At 34.7% G+C, this 23955-nt stretch overlaps 1 protein-coding gene across 2 annotated transcripts in view; it reads left to right on the top strand.

Moving 5' to 3' along the window:
- USP22 (ubiquitin specific peptidase 22) overlaps positions 1-23955 on the top strand; it is a 160628-nt gene that overhangs the window by 32645 nt on the left and 104028 nt on the right. Inside the window, exons 2-4 of one of the 2 annotated variants that reach the window (XM_044659824.1) lie at positions 14896-15009; positions 15553-15597; positions 20420-20521. In XM_044659824.1, the coding sequence (XP_044515759.1) occupies positions 14896-15009; positions 15553-15597; positions 20420-20521 (261 nt within the window). The remainder of the gene's footprint in view (positions 1-14895; positions 15010-15552; positions 15598-20419; positions 20522-23955) is intronic. The other variant, XM_044659829.1, reaches the window with a different exon arrangement.

Here is a 23955-nt window from a genome sequence, read left to right as displayed (position 1 = left end):
GGGAAGTGTTATAGGAATATAGGATTTTAGCTTAGCAGAGAGCAGACTGATTGGCAGACAGATTCCAGAACTTTGAATAGACTGTTATTTTGGACTTTCACTGATGTCTGATAGTGGAGTTGGAAACTCACTGAAAATCCTTGAAGCTGTGTTCTCTTGGTGTGGATTATATTACCATCTCCAATCAAGTATCTTGATGAAGGAGTAAGGCTGAGAAGAGGTTTTTTTGGCTCAGTGGTGGACACAGAGACCATCCTCTCACCCTCTCCTGATTTTGGATTATTGGCTGTACCTCAAGACTCCTGAGAATATCTTGGAAGACCATTTCTATTGGACCTATATGTGAGACCCCCACCTACACAGCTAGACCTGCTAACCAGCAAATAGTTTGCTGTTAGTTTAGCTGCTAGTGTAGTTCTCTCCATTCCTGTACTTTTGGGTGAAGACCCTAAGGTCTTTAGATTCAGTTGTCCAATTCCCATTCCATTCCTATTCCAATATTTATTAAATATCTTATCTATAATATAAGGAGAGATCCTTGTTAATTCCTTACCCAGTTACCCTAATTGACAATAGAAGAACCCACTGAATTTCCCAGAAGACTCCCTGGTGTTAACCATCTTAAGTGTCATCCTTACCTCTTCCCACTAAAACCTAAGACCCACCATATTTTATTTATTGATTCAATCCTTAGGGAGACCTGTTAACCCACTATTCCCCAATTATCTATTTCATTTCATTTACCTGTTTCAGAAGGCTTTTTACAACTTTGCTTCATTTTAATCCAGTTCATGCACAAGTCCAAGACAACACCCTGTGATTTCCTTGAAAACCAAACAGAACAATAATAATGCTAGTGTTAAGGTATTCTTGGAGAAGTATCTTCTGAAATCATTTGCTTCCTCTTTAGATTCCCCTTTCGGTATGATCAAAGGTAAACAATTATATACTTCTTAAATGGATTAGATGAAACATTCATTTTGATAAATTTGCTGCTGTTGTTTGTCCTTTTTTTGAAGAGGACCATAGTCTTGACTTTTGCGTGAATTGGTTTTAAGTGATGCAGTGTTGCACAAAATTGTTAACCTCACTGTCTCTTCATAAGTCATTTAAGTTCAGTGGCAAAACAAAAGTTAAGATGACTGCAACAGCTTGGGTTGCAGTGGATGACCACCTTGGCTTCTTTGAGGTACCAGATTCTAAGCCCTCTAATACTGCTTGATTCAGCATTTTATGTTTAAAGAAGGATCTTTGTTGAAAGGAATTCTTTTCTCAACTTTAAATATATATATATCTTAGATAATTTAAAGCTGTTGTCAAGCCTGGTGCCTTTAATCAAAGTAGGCACTGAATAAATGCTTGGTGATATTTGAAGTGGTACCAAATAGGTTCCCTCTTTTTTTTTTTTTTTAAATTTATTTATTTAATTGATTAATTTAGAATATTTTCCCATGGTGACATGATTCATGTTCTTCCCTCCCCTCTTCCGTAGCCATCAAGCAATTCCATTAGGTTTTACATGTATCATTGATCAAGACCTTTGTCTATATTATTGATAATTGCACTAGGGTTGATCATTTAGAATTTACATCCCCAATCGTATCCCCATCAATCCATGTGTTTAAGCAGGTTGTTTTTTTGTTTGTTTGTTTGTTTGTTTGTTTGTTTGTTTCTACTCCCACAGTTCTTTGACTGTGGATAGCGTTCTTTCTCATAAGTCCCTCAGAATTGTCCTGGATCATTGCATTACTGCTAGTAGAGAAGTCCATTACATTTGATTGTACCTCAGTGTATCTATCTTTGTGTATAATGTTCTCCTGGTTCTGCTCCTTTCACTCTGCATCAATTCCTGGACGTCATTCCAGGTCACATGGAATTTCCTCCAGTTCATTGTTCCTTTGAGCACAATAGTAGTATTCCATCACCAGCAGATACCACCATTTGTTCAGCCATTCCCCAATTGAAAGACATCCCTCCCATTTTCCAATTTTTTGCCACCACAAAGAGCGTGGCTGTAAATATTTTTATAGAAGTCTTTTTCCTTATTATCTCTTTGGGGTATAAACCCAGAAATGGTATGGCAGGATCAAAGGGTGGGCAGTCTTTTATAGCCCTTTGGGCACAATACCAAATTGCCTTCCAGAATGGTTGGATCAATTCACAACTCCACTAGCAATGCATTACTATTTCAATTTTGCCACATCCTCTCCAACATTTATTACTTTCCTTTGCTGTCATATTAGCCAATCTGCTAGGTGTGAGGTGGTACCTCAGAGTTGTTTTGATTTGCATTTTTCTAATTATAAGAGATTTTGAACACTTTGTCTTGTCTTTATTGATAGTTTTGATTTCTTTATCAGAAAATTGCCTATTCATGTCCCTTGCACATTTATCAATTGGGGAATGACTTGATTTTTTTTTTTTTGTACAATTGATTTAGCTCCTTATGTATTTGAGTAATTAGACCTTTGTCAGAGTTTTTTGTTTTAAATATTTTTTTCAAATTTTTTGTTTCCTTTCTAATTTTGGTTGTTCCTTTCCCATAAATCTGACAGGTATACTAGTCTGTGTTCACCTAATTAAGTCATTTACCCATTCTGAATTTATCTTGGTGTAGGGTGAGAGATGTCAATCTAAAACTAATCACTCCCATACTGTTTTCTAATTTTCTCAGCAGTTTTTGTCAAATAGTGGGGTTTTGTTCCAAAAGCTGGGATCTTTGGGTTTATTGTACACTATCTTGCTGAGGACATTTACCCCATGTCTATTCCATTGATCTGCCCTTCTGTCTCTTAGCCATTACCATACTGTTTTGATGACCGCTGCTTCATAGTATAATTTAACATCTGGTACTGCTAGGCCCCCATCTTTCACTTTGTTTTCATTAGTTCCCTTGATATTCTTGATCTTTTGTTCTTTCAAATGATGTTAGTTATAATTTTTTCTAATATAGTAAAAAAGTTTCTTGTTAGTTTTTATTTACTTATTTAGTGTCATACCTATCAAACTACCAAGAAACTTTTTTGAAGTAGGTTCCCTCCGTAAAGAGGTGATTATTTTTCCTTCTATCTTATTTTTGTTTAGTGATGTAGTCAGAACTCAGGCTGAGTTAAGAAGAGAGTGAGAGGAAATGAAGTGACAAATGAGAGCTGTGAGATAATAGGGATGGCTGGATCAAATGAGAATGGGGGAGAAATGGCCATTTTTGTAGATAAAGGAAGATTGAAGATTAAGGAGAGAGTGAATATTCTTCGAGTTTGTTTTGCTTAGGACTAGTTCTTCCATTAATCTAAATTCCCTTCAACCCCCTCTCCCACTTTTCTATTGAATGAAATGGAGGGGGAGGGGGAGGGGGAGAGAGAGAGACAGAGAGAGAGAGAGAGAGAGTGTGTGTGTGTGTGTGTGTGTGTGTTCATCCTTCCTTTGACCAAGTCAGATGAGATTGAGATGTTAGCTACATTCCCTGATAATGAGATAATTTTCCCTAACCTACCTTTTCTTGTGCTCTCTTTTAATTGGTTTCTCAAAGTGCTCAAGATATGATAGAACCACTCCCAGGCCTTGTCTATTAGAAGTCCTCTGATGTAGATAGGGTTCAGAGGGGACATGTTTATCATCTCCCCACATTCATATGTAAGCAATTTATCCTTATTTAGACCCTTATTGTTAATTCATTTTTATCTTATGTTTCTCTTCCTTCCAATGTTTGAACTTAGAGTTTCTCTACAACTCTCATCTTTTCATCAGGAATACTTGAGAAGTTCTCTATTTCACTAAAAATTTATTTCTTCCCCTTTTAGCATGATATTCAGTTTTGTAGGGTAAATTTTTCTTGCCCATAAGTCCATACCTTTCATCTTCTGGAATATTATGTTTCAATTTGTCTGCTCTTTTAGAGTTTAAATCATGAGTGATCCTCCCTGTGACTCATTTGTCTTTGAACTGTTTCTACCTTTTCTTTGACCAGAAAACTTTAGATTTTTGATAGGATGTTCTTGGGAATTTTTATTGGGGATTTCTTTTGGGAGATGATTTGTGAATTCTTTGTCTTTCTACTGTCTTCTGGTTCGGAATTATCTATGTAATTTTCTTTAAGGAATTTTTGAAATCTTATGTGGAGGCTCTTTTGTTCATGGTATTTAGATAGTCTCATTTTGTTTTTGTTTTTGTTCTTATTTTTTTAACTCTTAAACCTTCCATCTTATTGGTTCCTAGCAAAAAAGCAGTAAAGGCTATGCAGTTGGGTTTAAGTGACTTGGAGAGAGTCACCCCGCTAGGAAGTATGTGAAGCCTCATTTAAACCCAGGACCTCCCATCTCTAGGCCTGTCTATCTGCCAAGTCAACTAGTCCCTCCAGTGGTCCTTTCTTCCTTTCTCTCTGTTTATTTTTATATATAACATAATAATACATTTTTTGGTAAATTATAATAAATATTGTTATCGAAGAGAAATAAAATCTCACATTAGCTATGCCCAAAAACTGTCTCATTCTTTTTTTCCCCCCCTCTCAAAGAAGGCAGGCGCTACAGTATAGGTTGTACATATATTATATGATACATATTTCACTGTTCTTGGAGGAAATAAAGTAAAGAATGGTATCTTTCAATCTGCATTCTGTTCCTTCTGTGGTGGTAGGTATCCTTCATCATGGGTATCTTCGAATTACCCTGGATTCTTGCCTTATTGAAAATACTTAAGTTACTCACAGTTTATTATCATACATTATTGTTTTTACTGTGTACAAGGTTCTCCTGTTTCTGCTCACTTCAGTTTGCATTACATCATGTAAGTTAGGGGTTTTTTGTGATCATCTTGTTTGTCATTTCTCATGACTTACTAGCATTCCAATGATTCTTTAATCTTCTTGATCTGTTTCTGAGTCCATTGGTTTACTGAAACTTTTAATTTTGTTTTAATATTTCTCATTGTTTCCTGGAGTCATTAGCTTGAATTTGGTTCATTCTCATTTTCAGAGTTTGTCCTTGGCAAGATTTTATATTTTTTGTGCCAAGCTGTTAATTTCCTTTCTAATTCTTTCTTCCATAGCTCTCATTTCTTTTCTATTTTTTCTTCCATTCATTTCATCTTTAAAACTTTTAAAAACTTTTTTTAAACTAGCTTCATCTTTTCTCAGACTTGTAGTTGAATTTGTATCCAAACTGCATTTTCCTCTGAGGTTTTGCTTGTAGATGTGGTTTGAAGTCATTTTTTTTGTATTTTGTACTTTCCTACCAGCCTAATTGCTCTTTATGGTGGGATTCTTTTTTCATTTGCTCATCCTTTTTACCTACTTCCTAACTTTGGATTTAATGATAGGACTAAACTCAGCAACATCTCTGGAAAGATTGGGCTGCTGCAGTTGCTACATTTTTGAGATATTGAATATTGTGTTTTTGCAGAATCTCAAAACAGATTGACAAGGCAAACTGTCAGTACTCCCCAAGTAGTCTGATCCAAGACAAAGAGACCACTAGTCACTAGTGGTAGAGCATCCTGCCTGTATCTAGTCAACCTGAATTCAAATGTAGCTATTCAATTTCATTAGCTATATGTGACCCTGGGCAAATCATTTAACCTGCATTAGCCTCAATTTCCTCAACTAAATAAAATGGAGTTAAGATCAATGTCTATCTCCCAGGGTTGTTGTAAGGATTAGATGAAATAATATTTTTAAAGCACTTTGTCACATGCCTGCCACATGGTAAGCACTTTAAAAATACTTGTTTCCATCCTTCCTTCTAAGGCTGATTGTGGCTATCCTGGTCTAAGCTCTGTGGAAGTTCCTAACCTGGGTTTCAATCTAAGCATCAATAGACTGTTGATTTAGTCCCTATTCACCAGTTGGAAAACTATAAACTCTTTTAGTTCCTAGTGATGAAAATTTAGACTTCCCTTAGGACTGGCATTCCTGCCCTGGTTATTGCTCCGCTACATTCAGACTGGGCAGGAGGTAGTTACTGCTCTTTTGCTCTGCCCCTAGAGTGTAAGCTTCACTCTAGCTAATTGCTTCTAAACTTCCTCCTTTCTAGGTACAGAGCCTATATCTTTCTTACTCTGGAGCTCCAACTCTTGTCACATGTACTCCTATGCGTTATATGGTTTTAAAATATATTAACAAAAATCTCTTTTCCCCCCGACTCCTCTATATTTGAGAAAAGAAAAAGAAAATGCTTTTTATCTACCATTTATAGTTAAGCAAAACCATTACACTTTGTCCCATGTCCCAAAAAAGTCTCAGTCTGTGTCCTGGGTCCATCATCTTTCTTGAGCATTCCATTCATTATTTCATTACATTCATTATCATAACGTAGTCAGCCATCTTACCACTGATGGGCACCTCCATACTTTGCTGTTCTTTGCCACCGCAAAAAGAACTACTATAAATATTTTTGTGTATATCAGGTTCCTTTGCTCTCTTATATTTTTTTGAGGTATAGGCCTAGTAGTAATATTTCTGGTTCAAAGAATGCAATTTCAGGCTAATTGCTTTCCAGAATGACTGGATCATTCACAATTCTACCAACAGGATATTATCATTTTTGTCAAGCTTGCCAGTCCTGATAGGTGTATGTTCCTTTATTGGCATTTATAATTATTAGTGATCTGAAAAAAATTTTAATATGAGTATTGATAGCTTAGATTTTTTATTGCTAGTTCGTTTCTTTTACCATTTATCAATTAGGGATTTGTATTATTTTGTACTATAATTATTTATGTCATATCGCTCTTCTAGAAGGCAAGCTCTTTGAAGGTAAGGCAGCTAGGCTAGGGGATTTATAGTGGATAGTGTTGCACTCGAAGTAAAACATATCATAGTGAGAATTGTGCTTCAGATGCTTAATTGCTGGGGAACCCTGGATACATCGTATAACCTCTCCTCTGCCTCAATTTCCTCCCCTATCAAAGTATAAGTATAGCACCTACTTTACTGAATTATCAATTAAGATAATGGATTCAAAGAATTTTGCCAATCTTCAAGCACTATGTTAGTTGCTATTAATAGAATCTTCACCCCAAGATTGTTTTTTTCCTAAACTAAATGCCTAGCAGAGTGTTGTGCTTACTAAAAGACTTTAAAATTGTCCTTGAATACAATAGACATTCATTAAATTTTTGTTTACTTTATTTCTTCAAAGTTTTCATAATAAAAACTAGCAATTGAATTGAGTAGATAAGATTTGAATCAGAATTTGTTTTAACCATCTTAGGATTTGACTTTAGAGCCCTATGTCTCAACTTTTCTGATTCTTAAACATAAAATATGCTAATTGCTGCTTAAGAGCATGTTTGCTTCTAATGGGAAAAATTACTTTATCCTTCAGAGTTGTCCATTAAGGAGAAGAGTTATTTTTCTTTAGTGGGTGCATTTTTCATCTTCAAAACTATTGCATTGTAGTGTTTGTGGAAATAATAGTGATAGTTACATTAAGGTAGATATTGAAAATATAAAGGAAGACTGAGAGAATGTGCTTTCAACAACAGTGGATAAAGGACATTCAAAGAACTTGGAGGAGGAGGAGGAGAAGATGGCCTTGAAATTGTATAAAAACATAGTTTCCAGGCCTAGAGACAGGAGCTCCTGGGTTCAAACCCGGCCTCAACCACTTTCCGGCTGTGTGACCCTGGGCAAGTCACTTGACCCCCATTGCCCACCCTTGACAATCTTCCACCTATGAGACAATACACCGAAGTACAGGGGTTTGGAAAAAAAAAAATTTAAAAAAAAAACATAGTTTCCTTCCATATTCCTTGCTAACTATCTCATGTTTAAAATTGTAATAATAATGAGCTCATTTATATAGTACTTTAAGGTTTACAAAGTGCTTTCCAAATATTATATCATTTTGTCCTCATATACAACCCTGGGAGAGAAGTGCTATTATTATCCCCATTTTGCAAAGAAAGAAACCAAGGCAAACAAAAGTTAAGTGGCTTACCCAGGTTTACACACCTAGTTAATTGTTTTAGGTCAAATTTCAGTTCAGCCCTTCCTGAGCCCCAAATTTCTCTATCCTAGGCTGCTTTTAGGCTTTATATTATACACTTTTATACTATATGCAAGGAGCTTCCATTCCACTTCTAGCTCTACCCTGAAACTAAAGACTCAGTAGTAGCAATAGTAGCAGTAATGGTAGTAGTTTATTTGTTAATAAGTTAGTGGGAATACTATATATACTGATCTCAGAAAAATTTAAATTTTAAGTAATCCAAAGTCATTGGTAAAATACAGGCTGGGTAAATCCTGCTATACAGAGTTAACAACAATGAATATTTTATAATCGTAAAAATTGTATAAATGTCATTATCAAAACTGTTTAATTGGAGGAGGAACAAAGGTACCTTCGAACATTGAAAATAGAGCCAAAAGGAGTAGCTCAAAATTTGATAGACCCTTTACAGAATTTTTATGGGAAAATATGAAGTCATCATAGTTTAGATTGAGTACTCACACCAAAGAAGTCATTGATTAAATTATATCACGTGATCAAAACCTCTGAAAGGTTTTGGACACATTAAGATAATTAAATAGGAACTAAAACCTAAGTGGAAACATCACTTATAGAAGAAAGCAGATTATAAAGGGCTATGTAAGTCATGTTACTGTTAATTCAATTGCTCCCAGAGTCTATATGAATTAGATTTTCAATTCATCCAGGAGTAGGCCATTTATTTCAGGAACACTTAATATAACAATGTTCTATGACAAAGAACTTAGTAACCCCCTTAAGATTACTATAATGGGGACAGCTAGGTGGTTCAGTGGATTGTGGAGCAGGCCTGGAAATGAGCAGGTGCTGAGTTCAAATGTAGCATCACACACTTCCTAGCTATGTGACCCTGGGCAAGTCACTTAACATCCATTGCCTAGCCCTTACTATTCTTCCACCTTGGAATCAATGTAAGGGTTAAAAAAAATTACTATAATGGGATTTAACTTGTCTAATCAAAATAGCTTTTGATTAAATGTAGAGGAGGTAAAAGAGCGTCCTGAATATTTTTGAGACATTGGGCTGTCTAGTGTCCCAAGTTATTGACCTCCTTTACTTGGGAAACTACCAACAGGAGAAGGGAGCCAGTTATTTTTTCTGACTTTGCCCTTCTATCTGCATAACCTAGCACTGTGTCTAGCCTAGAATAGATGCTTAAGAAATGCATGTTTAATTTAATTCTTTTTATTCTGAGGCCCAGAGAAGTTAAATTAACTGCACACCATTATAGAAGTAGCAGTAGCACCTCCAGAGTTTAGGAATTTTCTCTATAGTTTTTCTCATTAACAAATAAAATGAAAAGGCAAAATGAGCTAATTTTGCTTCATGATCTCCTAGCCAGTAAGAATGTGCAATTGAAACCATAAATTATGAATTCTGCTTATTGAAAGAAAGCCATTTCAAACCTGCCAGGATTGTTTATTATGACCTGAAAATAGACTTTTTACCATACTCTAAGGAGTTGAACTCTCTCTCAGTTTTTATCAGGACAGCAGGGAGTGGTTCTGTTGAAACCATCCCTTGTAATGTCATTAATTCCCTGGTAGCAGTCTTATAAAATGGATCAAACCGTGAGATTTCTTGATGTTTTACTGGGATTATTATAGTAACATTCATGCAATAGCATTTGTTGAGTCATCTTTACATGTGGTGCCTGTTTTATTCCTGGATTATCTTTTTTAATCCTCTCATTTTAGCAAAAATTTCCAACAGAAAATATTAGTATTCTTCTGAGCCTTTATATTTCTGTACAATTCTGTATCATTCCTCTATTTTAGAAAAAATTATTAGCAGTTCACCTGATCACAGTTGGGCCTATAAGAAATGTTTTCTACATTATTATGGATTTTATCCTTAAATTTAATGAAGAAAAACTTCAAAGGTAAAATGTTGCATCTAAAAGTCAGTCTTTGATTGTTTCCTTTATATAAAGAAAACAATTTGATAATTAAGAGGCCCAGCTTTGTCATAGCAAAGAATGTCATCTTCGTTCTGAGAATTATTAATAGCTTTAAAAAATCTGTCTCTCTACATTGAGGATGTTATTGGTCCCCAAATTTCTCCAAAAATTTTATATATGATATGAACCTTTTATGAAATCATTTATTATGAGGTAATGTATCCCTATACATAAAATAAATGCTAAGCATATAAAACTTATAGCACCCATTAACTGAAGAATTTAAAACAGCACTCAGTAACTTAATTTGTAAATACTCTTATTTGCTGAAAAACTGATTCTCAGACTTCATCACAATGTAATGCAGCTTGCAGAACTGATAATTGGTAATTTTATATTTTACTTCTCTTTTGTACTGTTCAGACAACTGCTTATATCTCTTACGGGAGGTAAAAAAAGTAGGGGTGGGTTTGGAACAATCTTCTTGTTGATAGCTGAACTTTCCAAAGTTTTTGGAGTATTTGCTAAGGATTCTTCCTTCTACAATTAAAGTCTGACCTAATGGGACTAATAGATTTCCTCTTGAACTCACCAGATCATCTCTAAGACCAGACACATGTAATAACATTATAGATACTCATTGACTTAAAATGAGGAAAAAACAAACAGAAAAGAGGCAAAGGCAGTCAGGGTTTGCAGATCAAAATCACCTCATGGAGTCCCCCTGTATTAGGTGTCACATAGGTGTGGTTATCATAGTACTGGGATGGGGGGCAAAACTCAACTCTTCCTCTCCCTTCACTAATCTTTTATCAAATGTTTCATGAGATAGAAACATCTCTATTTTGTCTTGTAACCTGGGCATGGCACCAACCAGCTCATGTGGATAGAGCAACATATAGATAGGCATGGCATCTGATATGGGACTTGCCTGTACCTCTCCTTTTCTTTTTCTGGGCTACCTCACTGACACATCAGGAAACTAAGGTGGGAATTCCCAGAAGGGACTTAAATCACAGCCATAAATATATTGCTACAACTTCATCTCAAGGTCCTTTGTAAGGAGCTAGCTCTGATGTGAGAGAAGGAAATACTCCTACTAGTTGTCACTATATAATTCCTGAGCCCCCAGCTCTTGTAACAGTTCACTCACGGTGATACCATTAACTTTTTTTAAAACCCTGATCTGCTTTAGAACAGATACTGTGTCTCCATTCCAAGGCAGAAGAGTGGTAAGGTCTAGGCAATGGGGTATAAGTGACTTGTCCAGGTTGACATAGCTAGGAAGTGTCAGAGCCCAAATTTGAACCCAGGACCGCATCTAGACCTGGCTCTCGATCCAGGGCCACATTGCTGCCCACTACTATTAATTCTTAGTCATTACAACATTTTCTCAATAGAAAGTAGAAACAGGAATAATCATAATATCAAAGTAGTCCACTCATAAATGTATACAATGTCTGTGGGGAGGAGGAGGAGGAAAATGGATACACTGACAAGAGGGTTCAGGGCTAGGGCAAAACTCATGTGCCGGGGCAAATCATAGCTCTAAGCTAGAGGCATGGCATGGATGTCAGTGGTTTCTTTTAGGAAATAATCTTGAGTCATATATATCACCTGCTCCTTTTCTGAGTCTCCACGTTCCTTCTGGACAAAACCACTCTGTTTTCTTTTCTCATGCTGTGAGAACTGCAGTAAGCTCTTTGAGTAGAGCCACAGCATCACGTTCTTTCAGTGAAACAATAGCCCTCAGCCAAGGCTATACTGTTTCCATGCTTGCCCCATTGGCTTAGTGAAGAAGTAGCATTAAGCAGTTTCAGTGACAAGCACTTTGTTTAAACTGGAAAATGGCAAAATTTCTCAAAATTGTTTTCTAGGCTCAAAGAAGCTACAAAGGGCAGTGCAGTTGAGCCCCTCAGAGGTTTTCTGATTCCAGGGCTGTAGATGCCAATAAAAAGTGGTACAGAGAAACTCTTCATAACTCTCCCCCAATCAAAATCCTTACCAGATTATCTTTAGGGATTGCCAATCCTCAGCTCTCAAACTGTAGAAAGCATTAAAGTGCTACATCTCATTGTTCCCATAAACTTCCTATAGCTTTAGACTCTACCTAACTTCAATTAGTTCTCAGTTAAAAGATTCAGTCTAAGGCAACTGCTTTTATCTTCTGGTTCTCCTCTCCTCTACTTTTGTCTTAGTCATCAACATCTTTCTTCACTGCAGTGTTGTATCTTCTTATATCTGGTTTCATATCACATCAACTCATTTTCCTCAAACCAGCCCTCCTGAATAGTGCCCAGAACCCCAGATCAGTAGTGTATGTGAGACATATAAGCTCTATATGACCATTATCCCCATCCCTGCTGGAATCTTGGCCTCTGTTCCTAGAACATTGGGCCTTGATAGGTGAGCTGGCACCTTAATTTACTTGGAACCATAAGTCCACACCATTCTCTAATCAATTTTGTACCATTACATACTCCTCCTTTTTTCCAATTCTTTTTCATGCATTGTTGACCCCTATTAAAATGTAAGCTTCTGGGGGCAGCTGGGTAGCTCAGTGGAGTGAGAGTCAAGCCTAGAGACAGGAGGTCCTAGGTTCAAACCCGGCCTCAGCCACTTCCCAGCTGTGTGACCCTGGGCAAGTCACTTGACCCCCATTGCCCACCCTTACCAATCTTCCACCTATGAGACAATACACCGAAGTACAAGGGTTTAAAAAAACAAAACAAAACAAAAAAAAAAATGTAAGCTTCAGGGAAGCGGCTAGGTGGCTCAATGGTTTGAGAGCCAGACCTGGAAATGATGAGGTCCTGGATTCAAATGTGACCTCAGACACTTCCTAGCTGTGTGACCCTGGCAAGTCACTTAACTCCCATTGCCTAGTCCATATGAGTCTTCTACCTTGAAACCAGTACACCATATTAATTCTAAAATGGAAAGTAAGGATTAAAAAAAAAGTGTAAGCTTTTTGAGAGCAGGATCTGTCTTGTTTGTATCTCTGGCAGTTAGCCTGCCAAAAAATAAACAAAAATTGTATACTGGTATCTCAACTATAACCTTCAAAACCATGATAACATTCATATGTAAATAAACTAATGCAATTCAGCCATCCCCATATTTTGTCCTGCTTTTGTCTCTGAGCTGCTTTCAATATGTTTCTCTGAATCTCACTTCTTCAGAACCAGGTTATTTTTCTTTTTTACAGTGTCATTTTTAGCCCCTTTCCTTACAAAGGTGTCCATATCTCAAAGTGGCAGAACCTTTTTTTTGAATCAAGAACAATTGGAAGGACATTAGAAAAAGTATATCCCAGAATGTGTCTGTTTTGAATTAGAAATCCCTTTTCTTTGTTTCAGAGCAACAAATTATTTGACATCTCTGTGTTAAAGTGACATATGCAAAATCTTTAGTTAGGTATAATCTTTGTTTTTCACCCATATGCTTCATGAGATGCAAAATCTCTACTTTTTCCCTTTAAAAAAATCAAAAAATATTTAGGACACATTCCCCAAAAGCTTTGGTTGCCATACAAATGGTTGCCATGGATGGTAAACTCTTTTTATTGGAAGTCTTCATTAGAGAAGCGATTATCATTATTGGTAATATTGTAGGAAGAATTTCTGTTCAGGTCTTGTTTGGAAGAGGTAAGGAGGAATTTCCTTTCAGAGATATATCGGATACAGAAAGAAGTATTAGGTGTGGGAATTTCTTTTCTTGAGGGGCAAACAGTATAGTGGAATAAGCAACACCTGCCCATGGGAAATAATCAAAGAACAATATAAGACATTGTTCAAATAAGTACTAAATTATGTGGTGCTATAGAAATTTAGTGCAGTGAAGACCAATTCATTTTATAACAGTAATGTCAATTTTGATAAACGGTGATACTTGCTATTATGTATAATATAGTCATTTGACTTCATTCTAAAATGCATTTTTGATGAGAATATTCCTGTTTATTTATTTGAATTTTTATTTGGGGGGGTAAGAGAGGGGGGTGGTGGCGGTTGGGTCTGGTGATTTCATTGACAAAGGAGCCTCAATTGCCCTACAATTATGTAGTTGCCTAGAGCCTGTGAGGCTTGTGACTTGACCTATGTCACACAGCCAGCATATGTCAAAAGTGGGACTGAATCCCATTCAACTCTGAGCCTTTCCTTCTATCTACTTTTCCTCTACTTGGAACTTGGCACATCTGAATTGAAAGAAGTTTTCTTTGAAGAAAAGATATTATTTTAAATATTTGGAAATTTTGTGTTTATTGTCAACCTAAAGGATTCATTTTAAACTAAAATCTTCATGCATAAAATGAAGAATATATAAGGAATCTCAAAGGACAGTTCATTAATGCCTTGCTGTTAACATTACTTTGAGCTCAAAACAGTTCCATTCTCTTTTTAATGTTCCCTGTAAGGTAAATTTATCCCTTATGGATGCTAAAGCAAAGAAATCTCAGCACTGACCCCATACTAGAAACCAAATTAGCTAGATGGCTTCAGTTTAGAATATTCCTTTCTTGAAGATAGTGTATGTGCAAATAGACATATTCTTAAGCTGTTCTGTACTAGTGAGAATCCCAAGATAATCAACCCCTTTTAAAAATCAGTTAGCCATAAGTATTCACTATTGTCATAATAGCGATGGTAGCTTTGTTCATGTTTTAAATACTTTAAATTTTCATGTTAAAGTAAAAAGCAGCAGGTTACTCAGGAATTTGGTGTTTGTAAGATTGGCTTCTCCTCTGTCATTCCAAAATTGGCAAGAAGCCAGAGAATAACAAAGAAATCAAATGACCCATATACATGTCTACCTGCATTGAAGAGGAATAAAAATACTCTGGTAGGAGGTTTCCATGAGTGGGAGGTTCAGACAACACTAAAAATAAATGTGAAACATGTAATCCTTTGGTTCTGTGAAAAACTAAAGGGCATATTATCTTTAAATTCCTAATTAAATTTTTTGTCTTTCTCCTTCCCCCTCCCCTTCCCTCTCTTCTCATTGCAGCCATAGACCTTTTGTATGGGGGTATATACTGCTTTATGTGTCAGGATTACATATACGACAAAGACATGGAACAAATTGCCAAAGAAGAACAACGGAAAGCTTGGAAATTACAAGGTTTGGTTTTCCTTAAGTATCTGCCTAATTATTGATTAATGATTCTAGTCCCTCACATCTGTCATTGGCAAAAACCAGTAAGGGGAAGAGAGAAATCTCGAAAGACAGTGGTGAAAGTTGGGGAATGGGTAGCTTTGCTTTCTAGAAAGTTAGACTGTTTGCTTAAAATATGCACTTTTCAAAATTATAGCAAAATTGCTTTTGAAAAATTAGATAAGTGTCTTGATTAAGCTAAAATTATATCATCAGAATGAAACATTTATCAGGTAGAATGTGTAATGATCTACCTAGTAGCTATTTTAAAAGTCTTAGGTAAATAAGTCTTTTCCCCTCACATGAAATGCCTTCTTTATATGTGTCTGATTTTTATCTATTGTACCTACACACATACACAAAGATTACTCACTTGCTGTCACTTTCCTTTTCTTTATACACAAACCATGTCTTTATTATGTATTTGTAGAGTTATATTTACACACAAAAATATCTATGCACACATTTGTTTTATTATTCAGTTTGCTTTCCCTAATTTTTCTTTTTTAGCCTTCACCCCAACAGTGGTTTCTCACTACCAGTGTACAATGACAGGTAAGAGGCACGGGCTGATGACACACTTGAATAATGAGCGTCCCTTTGGGGAATTATCCTGCCATTTTTAGGCCAAAATGATGGTTAAGAAATCAACTATAGACTAGTGGTTCATTGTCTTTTTGCAAAAAGATATTTTAGGAATACATACATAAATAATTACATAACAAATCCTTGTCATGTTTGAGTTGCTCAAAAATAGCCCCCTTTGGGGAATGAAGATTGAAAACAGTTGCTATCACTGATGTTAAAGGATGTTATTATCATTTTTTTAATGCTCTACAAAATGCTCAATGTGATATGCAGCAATCAATATTTTTTCCTTTAAGAAATGAATAACCAACTTTTGGTCTCTTATTCTGTATTCAGTGCTTCCATAGAATAGATTGTTTTCTGAAAATTCACAAAATAGAAAATCAAAATAATTTTGTATTGGTAAATTACTATTTTGTCCAGCAGAATTTGTTACTGTTTTATGTAATTAAATTACATAATTGGTGATACCAATGCTGTTGCTAATTGTGAGAACACTGACAAATGATGATCAAAACTGATCAGCTAAAAATGTCTGGTCATGTTTTCTGCCTTTTCCTGTGTATTAAACTTTTTTTTTTTTTTGGACTGTGCTGAATGGGGGTCTCTAATATGAACCTCTTCAGAGATTTTTTTTAAAATATACTTGGAAATATGTGATGGTAGCAAAATATCTTTATTTAAGGACTATTATTCTTAAGAACTTCAGTCTTTTTTAACTTTGTGTTCTTAAGGTCTGTGTGAGATAGTGAAGGCCATTTTTCATAGCTAGTAAAAAAAAAAAAAAAGCCTTTGGAGCCATGAGTTTTCTCAGCAAGCCTGGAGGTGGAACAAAGGAAAAGCTGGGCTAGTCTTCTGTCCACCAAGCTACACTGCTTTCCTTTCTATTGAGTGCCAGTGATAGTAAACACATTTCCATAACACTTGTTTTCTTTAAATGTAGACATTTGTTTAGTAATTTTTATGCTCAAATAACCTAGAGAAAGAGCCATTTCCCATTTATGCCCTCTCACTGTCCATTTTCAAATATAAATTTGAGTAATATTCCCTAAATATTTGAAAACTAATGATAGACTGGGGAAATCTAGGATAATGTGAGTGAGTCTTGAATTAAGTCTCCAAAAAAAAAAATTCAAAAAAAAGAAAAAAGAAAAATGATGCCAGATTTTTAGATGTGGAAATATTAGGATAACATTCTTTTCCTTCTTAAAGTGTTTTCCTCCATTCTGGTAGGAAAGAACGTCATGCCATGCATTTAGTCTCTGAGCTTCTAAAAGTTCCCTCAAATTATTAAATTTATGAGCTTAAGAGTTAACTACAATAACAAAAGAATTGCTCAAAATTACTTGCAATGTCACACAATCTATGTTTGAATCCTCTTTACCAAAGAAAACTTTGTTGTGACAGTTTGAGGAACAAATCAAAACATCTAACATTTCATGAATCTGAAATCTATATTATCATCCAACTGTACTTCTCAGCAAACTTGGTGAGCTAAGCCTGCTACAGAAGGCTTTGCTTTCATAGTCAAGGTTGAAATCAGCAACCACTTTCATAGGAACTACTATGTTGAACAACCACCTTCAGTGCAAGTTGATTGTCTAATGGATTATCAACTGAGAATTGGGCTACTTTTCTTGACTCAGAACAAAACTGTTTAATTACGTTGCTATCAATCACAGACCCAAGAACCACAACCATATCTTCCTTTTAGAATAGAGGTTCTTAACTGGAGCCTATGAACTTTTATTTTAATACAAACATAAATCATATAACTGATCCTCTTTGTAATCTTACATGTTTTATTTTATGCTTTTTATTTTGTTTTTATAAGGAATTCATAAGCTTCTCTATCAAGCCAAAGGTTACCATTACATGCAGTAAGGTTAGGTCGTTCTGCATTAGAAGAATGTTGTATATTATATTTCATATTCATTCATATATATATATATATATATACACTTTTTAGCCCTTCTTTGGCATGGTTTGTTTTGGTGCCAAAGCAAAACATGTTGAACAGGGCAGATATTGGAACCCAAAATATTAACTTTTAGTCACAGTACGTTCTATTACTTTTTCTGTTAAAAACTTACCATAAATATATTTCTTATGCTCCTTTCCATTTGCTCTTCAATCTGAACTCATGTTACTTGTGTCATTTCATAAGTAACAAAATGTAAATATTAAAATTTGAATAACATTAAGCCTCAGAGGTAATCACTTTAAATAAAATTATGAGTTAAATTCCACTTGATACTCTGAAATTAAAAGTATTAAATTAAAAGTGTTAAAATGACCTTTGAGAGGTCATCAAGGAAGATGAGTCAAATGAATATTATTTTTGTTCATCACACAAATTAGAATTGGTTAATTCAGATAACCAGCGTATCATTTTTATTATATTAAACATTTACTACATCTAATTCATGAGGAAATTGGATAGTCATGGAAGAAAGATGTAAACTTTGCAAAGAAACATCTCTATATTCCAAATGAAATGTAAATCATATTTTTGTGCCGGTATGCTTACTTCTGAAGTTGTATAAGGGATCTTTGTCCTGGGGGGTTCCATCTTGTCCCACTTAAAATTGCTCCACGCTCATTTAAAAAAAAATATATATATATATATATATATATATATGTAGTCAGATACTCCTAATATGCTTGCATGAATATGTTTTAGGCAAGTTTATTAACTTTTCATTTTAAAGGTTAACTTGCCCAACTAGTCTGTGTTTGCAGGAGGTTGTTAAAGAAATTATTTTAATCCTTAATTGATTTGATTCCATTTTTTTTATCTTAGAGAAAATGTTCAATATAATGTTGGTATAAATTATTGTTACACAAGTGCTTTAATACCATGCATTTTTAGTTACTTGTAAAGCAAAATTCACTTCTTCCTTCATAATACACAAAACAATTATATATTTTACTTTGCATTTTACAAAAGGATTCAGATATTTACACCCATAATAATAAGATTCTTTTGGTTATTCTTGTACAGCACATTAGTATATCTACATTTGGGGATTTATTTATTTTTTACTGAGAGACTTTAGCTAATCAGTGTTTTGTGGTTTAGCCAAAATAAAAAAATCTGTTGGGAAAACTCATAACAACTTTATATTGTTTTTAACAAGGGTTCCAACTCTTCCCTATCAGTAATAATCTTTTCACATTGCTTTATTCAAATAGAAGCTAGTATAGGCACAAATGAATCAGATGTTTTGTGGAAGGTAGACACGTGAGAGTGAAGAAAATAATTAGGGCACATAGTGTGTTTTCATCATCTCATGCTTGTAATCAAAATACACTCAATTGATAAAAGTAAAATAAAGCCAAAAGAGAGGTATGTCTTTTGGGTGACAAGTGTTAGGAGGAAGTAAGGTGGGTATGACTCAGATTTTGATTGGGTTAACTTGTTATCAGTCATGACGATTTCTAAAAATGAAGATCAAAGAATCAACCAAAATTAACTTGTACCCTGCAGAATGTATGTAAGCCTTCAGCAATATTTTCTGTATCTTTTCTTCTTCTGTGATTTATAATTTATTTTCTGCATCATAGTTTCAGTGATGCATTCTGCACAGAATCCCACTGTATTCTAATTGACTCTAATCCTTAGTTTTGAAATAAATTGCCTGTCTTTGCCAACATCCTTTAGTGATTCACTATCATTCGTGTTGCATAGCAATTCCTTCTCTCTCTCTCTCTCTCTCTCTCTCTCTCTCTTTTTTTGTCTTGTGGAGAATATTATAGTAGCACTTTAGTTGGTCAGCTCTCAGGTCTTTATTGTTGCTATGGTTTTTGTGTTTCAAATTATAGTGGAAGCACAAATTCTGTACCCATTAACCTGTCACATATGCTGTTTGCCTTCTTGATTTTTGTTTTTTCTGACTTAAAAAACTTCCTGTTCTTCCATTCCTCAGAAAAATATCTATAACATAATTGCAGCTATTTCAGAATACATTGATTTTTATAAAAATTTTAAACTCAATGATTCTACAAAATGTATATGGGGAAAACATAGACTTATATTATGATGTGTTTATCTACTAATGTGGTGCTAATCCTATAGTTGGGCCTTGTTGAAATTTTAAATAAACTACTATGTAGTAGTTTAATTAAGTAGGCAGTTAACAGTTTTTCTGAATAAGATGTATATTGAATCCACTGTTGTTTGCTTTCTAATTATTATTTGCTTTACTTTGTATCTTTTGTAATATTCAGCTGTCCATTAAGTTTGGTCCATTGAAACATTTTTTTTTTTAAATACACCTTTTATCTGTGAATTTTAACCCCTTATGAAGACATTTTAGTCCAAACTCACTTAGGTTTATACTATTTCTGGATCATATTGAGAAATATAACTATGTTGGTGCCATGATGTTTCTGAATCTTCCAAAAGTCTTAGTCATTCTTGATAGACAAACAAGATCAAAATAGCATTTCTATCAGATGAGGTTTAATTTAGAACTTTCCCTCTCCCCTCCCCCCACCCCCCAACTCCTGTATATGGGTATAACTAATTCTTTATAAACTTTTGGAAATTCTTTTTTTAACTTCATTCTTCCTTTTAGTTTTTGTCTGAATCTATTGTTACCTTTCCTGAATATTTATCTTTTTAAAATGGGAGGGTAAAGTGGGATAAGACAGAGAGAATAGAAATTATAGGGTTAAATATATAAAATTCAACTTACTGGACATTGCAGCATATCCTTTATTTGAAAACATCCTTCTTAAAGCTTACCTAATGGTCCCTGAAACTCTATTTTTTTTTTCTTTTCAGGAATTGGAGAGAAGTATTCAACTTGGGAGCCAACCAAACGGGAACTAGAATTGCTTCGACATAATCCGAAGCGGAGAAAAATAACCACAAATTGTACCATAGGTAAGTAAAGGGAATGGTCTCAAATAATTTCTTTGTTTTTCTCAGTTGCAAATTACAACAATAACAATAATAGCTAGCATTTATATTATGCTTTAAGATCTGCAGAATGCTATATACAGAGTCCTAGGGAGTAGGTGCTATTGTTATCTCCATTTACAAATGAGGAAACTGAAGTAACTTGCCCACTATTGCACAGCTAAAAAGTATGTGAGATCAGAGTCAAACTCAGGTCCTCTTTCCTCCAGGCCAAGTATGCTGTTCTCTTCATCACCTTACTGCCTACTTATGAAGTTAGAATGAATGTCTTTGATCTTTAAGTTATACCTTTAAATAAGTTTGGCGCAGGTTTCACTCAGCTACTGTAATGCTGAGAAATGTGTTTCCTAACTCATTTCTTAGTACACTTTTCTCTTGTCCTCCCTTTCAAGTGTATATGTACAAAAGAATCCATGCTGTTCTTGGAGTGTGCATCCTTCTTTTTCTAGATGAGAACCCCAAGAGTAATACTCTTTGCTAGAAATATACTAGGACAGGAATCTCTTCCCATGTATATGTGGTACCCATGTACCTATATTTGGAGACTTTTAGAAAAAGTAAAGTACTATCCACATTAACTTTTTGGAATAGATCCACCAGTAGGACAAAAAATTCTTAGAGAGAAATTAATTTTCTTTACCAATTTGTTTGCAATGCAATGCTATTAGAATAACCAGAAATCTCAGGAAATGAGATTTTTTTTTAACTTATGAATCTTTCCCAGAATACTTAAGGAACCATCATTTGCATTAATTGTTGGTTTCATTGCTAGTACACTAAAACAGAAAACAGAAAACATTTTAAATATGAAATTTCGGGTTAAGAAGCCTGTGGTATTAAGGAGGCAACTGGGAAATTTTAAGAATATTTTCCAGTATTTACTGAGAGTTGGCTAACTTGTTGGAAATGTAAAGATGTCTTTAATGGAATGGTTTAATTACCATTTTTTAAGGTATGTTTTGTGCACAAGTCTAATTTGAGTGGTTTGTTTCACCTTATATTTCTTCAATAAAAGTATTCCTTCCTGGTTAAGGTTCTTTAATCTTGGGGAATCCTTGTCCATATATCATCTATAAAACATTCAGTCAGTACCCTGAGAACCTTCCTCTTACTCTTTTAGTTTTGGGGAGCAGGGTACCAGTATGCCAGTAAAGTCTTCCATCTATTGTTTCATTATTGGTATGCATCTAGCTCACCTTCTTTCCTTACAAAACAATCCTCAATAATATTTTATCTTTTGATCTTGTCATATTGATTTCTTGTGTTCTATTTATTCCCAGCATGTTTATATCCATTGTTCTTTGGGTTATTTGTAATTTTCTGTTTTCTGATTGCAGTGTTCCATGATATCTGGTCATATAGCATCTCCAGGAGAATATGTGTATTAAAAAATTGTCTTTTATGGTGATATGGAATCCTCAAAGGCACCATGTGACTTTTTTGTCTGCAACACAACCCAATTCTCCTATTCTAGTACTTTAGGGCATAATTTGGGGAGATACTCACAATTACTCAGCAGAGGCAGGGAATATCATTGTTTCAAAATTTGGAGTTAGATGTGTAACCTGCTGATTCTCAATATGGAATTGTTTCATTTCATTGTTCCTCTCTTTTACTTTTGCTGTGTGAAAGGATTGTGATTAGATTCTCGAGAGATTTTTCTGAAAAATTCAGAGTATGAAAGAGTCAAGCTTATGAAACTAATGTACTACAAAAGAAGAAAAATACTCACCCAACATAGGAAATCAGGAAAGTGACTGATCTTTTTCATGGGCAAGCATACTTTAATAATTTCTCCTACTGAGCCCATCAGCTATCTATATGCCTGTCTTTAAAAAGGAGGTAGGTAAAAAATCAAAGAACACAAGGGATTGAATGTACTTTCATTGATAATTAAAGGAAGAACATTTGCTTTCTTTAATACAATTTCCTGAATGTGTATGTGTTAAGATTGAGGGAAAAATTCTATTGTCCTTGAATCTTTTCTTTCTTCCCCAGCTACTGCTAAATATGTACCTATTTGAAAATCTTCCTGTCATAATCCTAATTTTTAAATCTGCAAACAAGCTATATACTGAATAAATATCACACTCCATTTTAATGCTGCAGTCTAAAAAATGAAAGGTTTTTAATTGACCAACAATAGCAGTTCTATTATAGTCAGTCATCTCAGAAAATAAATTATTCAGAGAACTATTGTCATAATTTTTACTGGTTTAATTGGGTATGCCTGACCCTGAAATTTCTGCCAGTAATTATGACATATGTCTGAGCAGCATATTGCTCATTACTCCTAAGAAATCTTAGTCTGATAAATCTATTTTTCTTTAAAAAGGCCAATAAAGATCAGCTTTACCAATTTTTTACCTTTTTGTAGATCTATGATAAACTGTCATACAATGTTTCTTTACTCTATTTTTATTCCCTTTTTCAAAATGTATATATATATATATATATATTACTAGAGGGTTGGTCCTTGGTTTCCCATTGGCACTTCAGGTGGTCTTTCTAACAACTGATTGGATTAAGAAATGTTTCCTCTTAGGGAGTGGCACTTTAGCTTAATTTTGAATGTAGCTAGAGATTTGGAAAGCTGGAGGCAGAGGGACAGAGCATTGCATTCATGTGGACAACCTGTGCAAAGGGTACCAAAGACAGAGATGGAATATCTTTTAGAAGACCTAAACAGTAGTCATATCTGTTTGGAAGATTTCCTGATTCTGTCTATGCATTCTACTCTTTCATTTGCCTCTTAGACTCCCCTTCTTCCTTCAGAATTTAGCTCAAGCATCATCTTCTATGCCGGTGATGGCAAACCTATGACACATGTCAACACTGACACGCATAGCCATTTTCAATGACACACAGCTGCATATAGAGAAGTATGGGGCCGCATGCCAAAGATGAAACATTTGCTGTAGTGTAGTGTAGACACTCTATGCACTATAGATGACAGTGCTGCCTATATTAATTTACCTAATTTGGTTTATTAAATACCATTATATGTTACAATTATACATTTTTGTTATTTAAACTATAAATATCGTGAAAGTATAGTTTTTTCTTGAAGTGACACACAACCTGAGTTAGTTTTTTGGCAATTTTTGACACAACAAGCTCATAAAGGTTGCCCATCACTGTTCTATGTGAAGCCTTTACTATTCTCCCCAGCTGCTAGTACTTCTCCTCCCCCCAAAATACCCTGTATTTATTTTCTTTTTACTTACAGTAGATGATCTACGTGTACTTACATGTATGTGTGTACATGTATATTATTTCCCTTGATAGAATGCAAACTCTTGGAGTACAGGTATCTAGCATAGTACTTGGGATATAGTAGAGACTTAACAAATGTTTATTGTTTGATATAATATTAGAGGAATAGAATAGAATTAAAT

The sequence above is a fragment of the Gracilinanus agilis genome, chromosome 1 (genome assembly GCF_016433145.1).
Source record: "Gracilinanus agilis isolate LMUSP501 chromosome 1, AgileGrace, whole genome shotgun sequence".
Lineage (NCBI taxonomy): Eukaryota > Metazoa > Chordata > Mammalia > Didelphimorphia > Didelphidae > Gracilinanus > Gracilinanus agilis.
Note: the sequence above shows the minus strand (reverse complement) of the source record. Positions and strands in the feature narration are given on the sequence as shown.